We start from the raw sequence: 10000 nt of genomic DNA, 5'->3' as shown, positions 1-10000 counted from the left end.
ATGTCTGGCTATGGAAGCCTATGCTGTAGCTGTACTACACATATGTGTTGTAATTCGATTTGATGGCATATTACATGCAGATAATAAGATAATAAGACAAGATAGACTAAAAAGTTTGTTGTCTCGTGTGGACATTGTATCTCAATAGGATTGCCATCCTGGTATTTCTTATAACTCCCCGTAGCCAGACCTCTAACTGCTGCGGGAGGTTCATACAAACCCCGACCCCATCTGTGTACAGGCCTGTTTCTTTAGAAATAGGATTATACACGATACATATGTTAGACTATTATGTTCATTGTATATATCTAACCGAAGGTGTGCATGCACTGGAATAATTTACAGTAATAGAGCTGTGGAAAGCAGCACAATCGACCAATAAAATGGATGGCCAGACAATTGGAATGCAGTGCATGCAATGACTGAAATTGCTGGTGTTAATTTGCACGACAACTCGAGAGTGTTAGTCAATGTGTCCAGCCCCATTCTCATGCTCTTGATGTCAATTAGCAGCACACTATACACCTGGCAGTCTAGTCACACGTGTCATTTCTTGCATGTGCAGTATAGCTGTTCCGTGTTGCCAAAGCTAGCAGGAATGAGTTTAGCACTTTAGTGCTTCTTCACAATGTAAGTAGTGTACTAGTAGAAGTGTTTCAACACAAAAACAGCTTCAACATGCTCGAGTCTAGTATTTAGGGAGGAATGATCATATCACCTCACTCTATTTATCCGACATGCTGGACATTAGTCAACGCTGGCTCTCATATGTTCAACATACTGACAACTGTTACAATTCCCATTCTCATCTAACCAACCGTCACACGTTATCTCATCAACACTCCACTCGCCCACTTCTCTCATACATTTTCTATCATAATGACTAGTACCTCAATAGATATATTCTACATCCATCACTCACCTGTCTTCCTGGAGGACCCGGAACTCCGGGAACACCCTACAAAAGACCACAAATGCTCACTCAATACAACTTGATCATTACGACAAGAGATCAAACACACACTACCGGTTCTCCCTTGCTTCCAATGCACTCCACATCAACAGAATACGATGGCGGCATGCATAATGCCAAGATGACCAACACTACCAGCTGCAACATCACCAAACCAATGAGCAAATGATACAAGTTGAAACTAATACAACAAGATGTACTTGCTTGTCCACTCATATCAGCAATCTTCCCACCTATTGTCTGCTTGCTGTCATGTCCGTTCATTTACACACTATCAATAGAATGATTAATCAGAGGACGGTCAACATAAGTGTAAGTGATGTATAATCTATTTCCACTAACAAACATGACAGTCTCCACATGCTATTGCCATCCCTCTATGTCATCGATCAGCAGCAATGATGTAAATAAAGTGCCAATGGCTCCAAGAGACTAACTAAGTCAAATCCTCCCAAACATCTACAATGTCTCATTTCCATTATTGCTGCTTTAACAGCAATTTTCTGTTCAACTTTTCCTTCATCCAACTCCATAAATTTCTTTCAAGTTGAAATTGCGCTGCAAGTTCAATATTCAGTCAATGGTGTTGATTTCATTTGTCGTTCAACCAGAAGTTGCTTGTGTCAAGTAGGTGTGGCATATTGACTTGCTGCAGTTGCCATTCATCAAGATAAATCATGAACATTAGCAACAAAACATTTGTAAAAACTAAAGATAGAAATGTTGGATGGAGTGAGAAACGTTAACACAAACACTGACTTTGAAATTATGTTTTCAATGATAGATTTACAACAACAATGATGTTTAATTAGTAAGCTATTATTATTATTGTCACGTCTCACACCACTCCCAGGGACGTAGTTAGGAATGACAATAATATGAAAAGAGGTTTACAAATCAAGAACGACAATTGTCATGCCTAGGAACCACGTCTACATACAAGGGGTGCCGCTTCGGAGTTCCAAACAAGTCAAGCACACTTCCGGATCCCTGCTGTCTACAGTAGCCAACTCACAAATTATGTACGTATCCGTACGAGCAACACGGCGAACAGTCTATCTTGCAAGGGTTTACACGTGAAATGTCTGCTAAGCCCATCCAAGTTCGTACGAAACAACTGCATGCTCAACGTCCTTTCTATTTAAAAACGTGTTTACATAAAATACTTGTCTTCAGCCATCGTTAATGTTTCCGGCGTCCTTCTCTTCACATGATGATCTTGACAAAGGCAGATACAAAGTGCGCATGCTCCGTTGATATGCGTATACGGGACTTGAGAGAACAGTTTGACTGCAAGGGCTATTAGAATTAAGAATACCGGCTGCCGAAGAATAGACGTCGTGTTGCATTCTATTTGTTGTTATGCTTGTTGTGTTCTGAATTACTATCTACTTGCCTACCCGGAAATGGAGCGTCTGAATCCTCCAGAGCATATTGCAAGTTAGTATGCATGTAAATTGTTTTTATAAGTCAATATGTACTAAGTCTGCTGCATTACAATTAGAAATGTATCTCTACACCTCCGGGTGGGTCCATGGGGGTGCGATGGGTCTACGGGGTGTGTGTGATGGGTCCACTGGGGGTGCATGGGTCCACGGGGGTGCGTGGGTCCACGGGGGTGCGTGGGTCCACGGGGGTGCGATGGGTCCACGGGGTGCGATGGGTCCACGGGGGTGCGATGGGTCCACGGGGGTGCGATGGGTCCACGGGGGTGCGATGGGTCCAGGGGGGTGAGATGGGTCCACGGGGTGCAATGGGTCCACGGGGTGCGATGGGTCCACGGGGGTGTATGGGTCCACGGGTGTGTGATGGGTCCACGGGGTGGGATGGGTCCACGGGGATGGGATGGGTCCCCGGGGGTGGGATGGGTCCATGTAACCTCGCCCCAGACTCAGTGTGGATTGCAGCCCTGTATGTGCCGCCATCACCACTACGTCTGGTATGGTACCGCCCCTTGAGGTCAACGTTAATCATGTTCCTACGGACATGATTAGTGTCAGTTACAAGTGTACTTTGTCGGCGTAGTAGTAGAAGCATTGCAGTAGAAGCATAAGACGCATTGCAGCTTCAACTGAGAACCTGTGTACGCGCTCAAAGGCGTATGATGCACTGCAAGTGCTATTTCTGATCTGCCATTTCCCCGCTACGCTCTCTAACATAGCTGCAATCTCTTACTAGCGCTTGACAGTGGCCTAAAATTGCAATATCGACAAGTACAAAGGCTAGAACAACGTCAAAGTCCAATTGAAACCTCAGTTCCTAGCTAATAACATTGGTATGACACGTGCTGTGGAATTTGATTTACATCCTTACTCCCACCCAGTAAGGCGGTACCATACCAGACGTAGTGGTGATGGTGGCGCATCCGGGGCTGCAATCCACACTGCGTCTGGGGCAAGACTAGGGTCCATGGGGGTGGGATGGGTTCATGGGGGTGGGATGGGTCCATGGGGGTGGGATGGGTCCATGGGGGTGGGATGGATCCATGGGGGTGGGATGGGTCCATGGGGTGGGATGGGTCCATGGGGTGGGATGGGTCCATGGGGTGGGATGAGTCCATGGGGGTGGGATGGGTCCATGGATGTGTCCATAGATGTGGGATGGGCCGGAACGTGGGATGTGATGGACCGGTAAATGTGGGTGAAGTGGGTCTATGGGGGTGGGGTGGGGTGGAGCCATGGGGTGGGAGTAGGAGTGGGGGTTAGAGTAGGGGTGGGTACATGGGGTGAAGCTGGGGCTGAGGGGTCTCGGTCACTCTAACTTTGAGTACAACCTCTATTTTTGGAAGCAAACATTACCCTCGTAGTTCATGTACTCTGGTGTCCTTTCAAGCCCGCTCCCAACTTGCGAGTTGCTCCACTGCCCCTGACACCTAGAACGACAGTGAGTGAAATATCTAAGTTTACTTTCTGAAGAGTGGACTGGCCACACTACAACTCTACAGTTTATGGTTTAGGATGCTACTAGCACTCTTAATACAGCTGTGTTTATGGACATCAATAAAATTGTTTGCCTGATTAACTCAAGGCGCGCATGCGCTAAGGTTACAGCAACACAGGCTGGCCAGCTTGACGACTGGATGACTAGCCGGATATGGGTGGGTTGAAAGACAGATGTGGGTGACATTAGCTAGTCCACATAGCAGGGTTCGAAAAATGTGTTTGAATGTGGTCGCCAGTTTGGCCACCTAGAGGAACGGTTGGTCGCCAAACTTTCACTAGTTTCTAGGTCAGAGATTCCAGAAGTAAACAATTCATTAATATCATTGAGATGCTTTCCCAGATTATCATGTTTGACATTAAATTAAGACCTAACTAGGAATTTGCAGTAACGTTGGATCCATATTGGCTAGTAAACACATCAATCTACAGTATTGTACTTGGGATTATTTTTATTTAATAGCATGAGTATTCATATTTTATAGAAACTTTCAACTAATTGTATAGCTACAACCAAACAAAAATGTGGTTGTGTGGTTTTGTAATGTTAATTAATGTGATTATGTGGTTGTCATCACACCCACATCCTGGCATTCCATCCAATAAGACATGAGCATTCTTTGAGCATTTTCTTAATTCTCTATATGACTGAATGCTACCATTGATTTTTTGAGAGCAGTACATCCGGTAACTCTCAAGGAAACCCCACACCCCACGTGGTTTCCTATGGTAATAATCTCTGGAACCTATGTAATAAACTTTTGTTATTGTAGGACTTCAATAGCACGTGGCATCACTCAACACCTAGATTTCAGAACTGGACATGCAGAAACTTTTGTCTGAACAAACTTTCTTAGTAGCACTAGGAGACGTATGAGCTCCTGGACGAACCTGGTACTTCTTTTGATAGAAAGACACTCAGGCAGCTTGCTGCAGAAAATGCTTTTTGTTTTGCCACTTCCTAAGCCCACCGTTTGCAAAGATCTACATAATAGTTTTTATTTGCCTCAATTCAAGATGGTCAGATTCTTCGTTCCTTTGAACAGCATAGAAAAGGATCTAAATAGGCAGTTGTTATCACCTTCAACTACGATTGGCTGCTGATTTCATGTTTCATTCGGAAGAATTAAGCTGCTGTGCAATGGCGTCTCGTTGATGATAGAGCTGTTGACTTGGATTATTGGTGTAGCATATGAAGGATAGCAGTGACTGCGATTGTTTAAAAAAATTAGACGCGCCTGCAAGTCTTTAGTTGGGTTTGTCTGGAGCTGATGGCAGAGACCAATGAGATTGGTACAGGCAATAGAATCCCTAAAAAGATGGTGTACCAGAGAATAGCAATGGCTCGCAATAGCTAGGTGATACGTTGTTACATGATATGAGTACGAAGGTGCTAAGTAGACGGAATACGTTGCCGGGTGCAACTAACTGATAGACATAAAAGGTGGCAACGTATCTTAATTATAACGCAAAACATCTGGTGAGCATGTGGTTCACATCCAAGTGCTGCTAGAGACTAGAAACTACCAAATATTTCTAGTCACCAAATTGGCGACCACACCGTTCGTTTAGTCGCCAGCCATCTAGAAGTGGTTGCCATATGGTGACTTGGCGACCGGATTTTTCGAACCCTGACATAGGTTGTTAGTTACAGTAAATGATTAGTGAGAAAACAATTACAGTCTATATTAGATGGTGTAGAACTAATAAGCAATGGAACAATTGGATAACAGCCACAACTTTAGCACTTTAGTGCTTCTTTATTGGATATAGTGTTGTATGTGCTAATTGTATTTGGTATACAGTTGATAACTTCATGAGTTTGTTGAACTACATAAGAACATTGAATTTTTGCGATTCAAATGACACCACAATTACAGTTTGTTTTTAAGAGCAGCTCTACTTGCAGGAAGTGGACTATTATTGGCAAGTATGATGTATCTGTTGTCTGTAGCTATTGACCGAAGTGTTGTTCTTCTGGAGTATAATGTGTATGTTAACTATTGGAAAAATGCAAGTGGCATACTACAGCAGATGAGAATAACTAATGCTTTAGGTCAAAGCAGCAGCATTAATAGTGTAGCTGTATGTACTTAGTCATAGTAACGGATCAACTTTTACAACAAAATTTCTGAGTTTAGTTTGAGCAGAGTGAATGGAACAGGCAGTTGCTGTTGAGATGTCCTCTGAGTTGGCTAATGTTTATGTGCTTGCTTTTTTAGAGCAGAAAAATTATCAGTAGAAACAAAGAAACAGAAAGTTGTCAAGGAACAGAAGAAAGAAAGACATTTGGAAAGACTTACTAAACATCGTGAGATATAACTTGGTGCTACACACATGTACACACACGTACACACACACACACACACACACGTACACACGTACACACACACACACACACACACACACACACACACACACACACACACACACACATACTTACACACACACACACGTACACACACACACACACACACACACACACACACACACACACACACACACACACACACACACACACACACACACACACACCAAGCAATAAGTTTCATTATTTTATTGGTACTCTGTGGCTTTGTAGGATGAAGAAGACTATGTTACTGCAGAAACTCTGGATGAAAAGATTGCAGAAGCATTGGAAAATCCAAGGGACTACAACTTTGCACTCACTCGCTCAGGTGAAGTGTTGACTGCAGAATCGAGAAAACAAGAATTATTACCAGTACAAGGATGGTAATATTGACATTTTGATTACGAATCTATTCTGTATCTAGACTTGTGTGATCAATAATATATATATACCTCAAATGCTGTTCATTTGCTGTTCTAGATTATTTGTATTGAGCAGGTTACGTTAATTAATTGTACAAAACAAGCTAGCAGAGATTTTGTTTTATTTTGTGACCTAACAGCCAGGAGTTAGTGCTGTATGCACGGCAAAGAACAGGCAAGTAAGCTAGTACGGGTATATACATAGGTATAGGTTATCATATGATTATCGTGGTATATGGCTGTTTTGCCTTCGTCAACGAATATTACAGGCGGTGCTCTTGTAAAAATTGTGTATTAATGAGCCCTGGCCAGGAATATTAATCCGTACATTGTCAAGAGATCACAGAAGGAACTAGGACGTGACGAAGTAGATACGTAAGTATGAATATGTAGATAAGAATACTAAGCCATCACAAATTGGAGGGTATGTACACTGTACGTATACACTCTGACCCATTTGTAAAGTATGCAGGTAGTTGAGTTCAAACTGAATTGAGCAAGTAGTTCATTTTTCATTGCTGTAGGATCTAAATCGGTCTGTCCTAACGCGCGTTAGTAGGGCGTGGTTAAAGGATCTAGTGAGTTCTTAGTAAACAATATCAATTATTGTTGAGACAACAGTGTCCTTTCGACAAGCAAATATTGTTGTCTGAAGCTAAATTATTTGATACCAACTCCTGCATGCATTCACCTAACGTCGAACTACAGATTACACCAGATGCGAAATATACACACACTGGTCGCAAAGAAAACTTCCGTGATGTGGACAGCTTGTTGGCTCTACTGAAGTCACCCTTTGAAAAACCAGTTGCGCAAGTTTTCTATTGAAGAAATGAGACAAAGGGATAAACATTTATTGCTAATAATATAGAAATGGAACTAAACAGAAATGAAACAAACAAAAATTAGGGTTGAATGGTCACACTACAGTCCAACATACACAGTCACAACTACAATTACTATTAAACATGATCACATGGAGAGTCATTTGACACTCACACTTATCACTTAATTAATTGACATTCTCATTCTCAACAACATGCTTCTAGTCGATCTTAAAAATACCAAAAACTGAATAAGTAGAGGCCATGTAGTGTCGATATCCTCCGCCATATATGTCAACGCTATCACCTTTTTTCAGCTGCTGAAGTAGACCAGCGTGCTTGGTTTTTGGTTCACCATGATAATGGTAGCTTGAGATGTACAAAACACGACTGCCATTTACTCTGATGTAAGGTTGAATGTAACTGCCACTATTGCCATGTAAGTAGAGATGTGTATAAATATAATAAACACCATCAGATGGAATTGTAAGAGCTCCATTGCTGTATGTGATGGCACCCAGTAAGAATGATGGACTGCTTGTTTGCCAGTAGGTTATCACACCTCAACACAACAACATGTAGTACATCAATATACACAACATAATAAACAACACGCAACAACATACAACAACAAAACACACTCACCTGATACAGTAAGCCAACCTGAATATCCTACAAGATGTGCTGCAACAGTCACTCTACTCTCATTCTTTGTCCACTGCAACAACCATCAACAATCAGTCCCACACAACACTACTCACTTCACCTCTCTGCTTGTCTACCTCTTCTTTCCAATCCTCCAGTTCTTTCATCTACCAAACGAGCACATGCTCTACATGCACTACAAACACCATCTCACCATACAATAACCATCCCTACCCTCTCTGCCAGTCCCTTGACTGGAGAAAAATAGCGTTTCAACACATCTTCACTCATCTAACACACACTCAAATACAAAAACCACACCAACAATCACAACATGCAAATCTCATTCACCTCTGCACCGGGACGACCTTGTGGTCCGGCTTCTCCCTTTGCTCCGGGTAATCCACGATCACCCTAATACGGTAGCAAACTCACATCAAATCTTACATCTTACCCACACCAGTCAATACGCGACCTTCACTCCTAATGGTCCACGTGATCCTACGGGTCCTATGGGACCTGCAGCACCCTGTACAAGCAACACACAGTCCATCAACAAGATATACATTAAATTGACATAACAATACCGGAATGCCATCTAATCCAGCCAAACCTCTTGGACCCTCCACTCCTCGTTCCCCCTTACATAAAGCGACAACACAAATCATTAAAATTGATTGAATTTTCACTCAACATTGGATGGCACCTTCTCTCCACGTCCTCCCGTTTGTCCTGGAGGACCTCTGGGTCCCGGTGGACCCTCCATTCACATCAAATACAATTACAAATTACAAATGCAAAATGTGTGTCGATTCAATGTGTTGTCTCATACCATCATTCCACTTTTGCCCGGAGGACCTTGAGGTCCGGGTGGACCTGCACGACCCATCACACCTTGCACTCCCTTTAAACGTTATTCAATTAATAGTTGAATATAAGATAAATCTTACTCACTATTTACCTGTTTACCTGGTGGACCAACTGCACCTTCAGCTCCTACCTCACCTTAAAAGAAATTACAAACAATGAATAATTGACAAGCCAGTCACATAAATGCCAATCATTTATCTTCAAGCCGGTGCCGCCTGAAATTCCTGCTGCTCCTTGTTTTCCTACTGGTCCCTACATCACACAATTGAATTGATACAAAAGTGATAACTTAAAATGTAAATTAAGTCAACGGCAATATCAATTTCTCTGTTTCAACCCCAAGATATGCTTACAAACACAACACAGACACACTGATACACCACACACACTTGCACACACACACACACACACACACACACACACACACACACACACACACACTTGCACACACACACACACACACACACACACACACACACACACACACACACACAAACACACACACACACACACACACACACACACACACACACACACACACACACAGAAACACACACACACACACACACACACACACACACACACACACACACACACACACACACACACACACACACACACACACACACAAACACAACACACACACACTGATACACCACACACACTTGCACACACACACACACACACACACACACACACACACACACACACACACACACACACAAACACACACACACACACACACACACACACACACACACACACACACACACACAAACACACACACACACACACACACACACACAGAAACACACACACACACACACACACACACACACACACACACACACACACACACACACACACACACACACACACAAACACACCACAAGCACGCACACATACACAAAAGCACGCACGTACACATGCACACACACACCCACACACACACACGTGCATGCACACACACACACACA

General features: G+C 42.9%; 2 protein-coding genes and 1 long non-coding RNA gene across 4 annotated transcripts in view; 1 reads left to right on the top strand and 2 right to left on the bottom strand.

Moving 5' to 3' along the window:
• LOC134184392 (collagen alpha-1(X) chain-like) overlaps positions 1–2432 on the bottom strand; it is a 7661-nt gene extending 5229 nt beyond the window's left edge. Inside the window, exons 1-4 of one of the 2 annotated variants that reach the window (XM_062652069.1) lie at positions 2374–2432; positions 1178–1244; positions 1028–1111; positions 923–958 (exon numbers count right to left, since the gene is read on the bottom strand). In XM_062652069.1, the coding sequence (XP_062508053.1) occupies positions 923–958; positions 1028–1111; positions 1178–1237 (180 nt within the window). In that variant the 5' untranslated portion in view covers positions 1238–1244; positions 2374–2432. Of the gene's footprint in view, positions 1–922; positions 959–1027; positions 1112–1173; positions 1250–2373 lie in introns of those variants that run through there. The other variant, XM_062652078.1, reaches the window with a different exon arrangement.
• On the top strand, positions 2274–6664 carry LOC134184407 (uncharacterized). The gene is made up of 3 exons (XR_009970661.1): positions 2274–2413; positions 6135–6223; positions 6494–6664. It is a non-coding gene; the product is annotated as an uncharacterized LOC134184407 (long non-coding RNA).
• An 856-nt stretch (positions 6665–7520) lies between these two features.
• The window catches only part of LOC134187312 (pulmonary surfactant-associated protein D-like), a 4972-nt gene continuing 2492 nt past the window's right edge, over positions 7521–10000 (bottom strand). The window contains exons 5-15 of the mRNA XM_062655426.1: positions 9222–9275; positions 9115–9159; positions 8986–9057; positions 8860–8913; positions 8741–8794; positions 8629–8682; positions 8505–8567; positions 8388–8444; positions 8291–8320; positions 8154–8226; positions 7521–8070 (exon numbers count right to left, since the gene is read on the bottom strand). Of these exons, the coding sequence (XP_062511410.1) occupies positions 7730–8070; positions 8154–8226; positions 8291–8320; positions 8388–8444; positions 8505–8567; positions 8629–8682; positions 8741–8794; positions 8860–8913; positions 8986–9057; positions 9115–9159; positions 9222–9275 (897 nt within the window). The 3' untranslated portion in view covers positions 7521–7729. The remainder of the gene's footprint in view (positions 8071–8153; positions 8227–8290; positions 8321–8387; positions 8445–8504; positions 8568–8628; positions 8683–8740; positions 8795–8859; positions 8914–8985; positions 9058–9114; positions 9160–9221; positions 9276–10000) is intronic.

The sequence above is a fragment of the Corticium candelabrum genome, chromosome 1 (assembly GCF_963422355.1).
Source record: "Corticium candelabrum chromosome 1, ooCorCand1.1, whole genome shotgun sequence".
In the NCBI taxonomy this organism is placed as follows: Eukaryota; Metazoa; Porifera; class Homoscleromorpha; order Homosclerophorida; family Plakinidae; genus Corticium; species Corticium candelabrum.
This window is presented reverse-complemented; position numbering and strand designations above follow the sequence as displayed.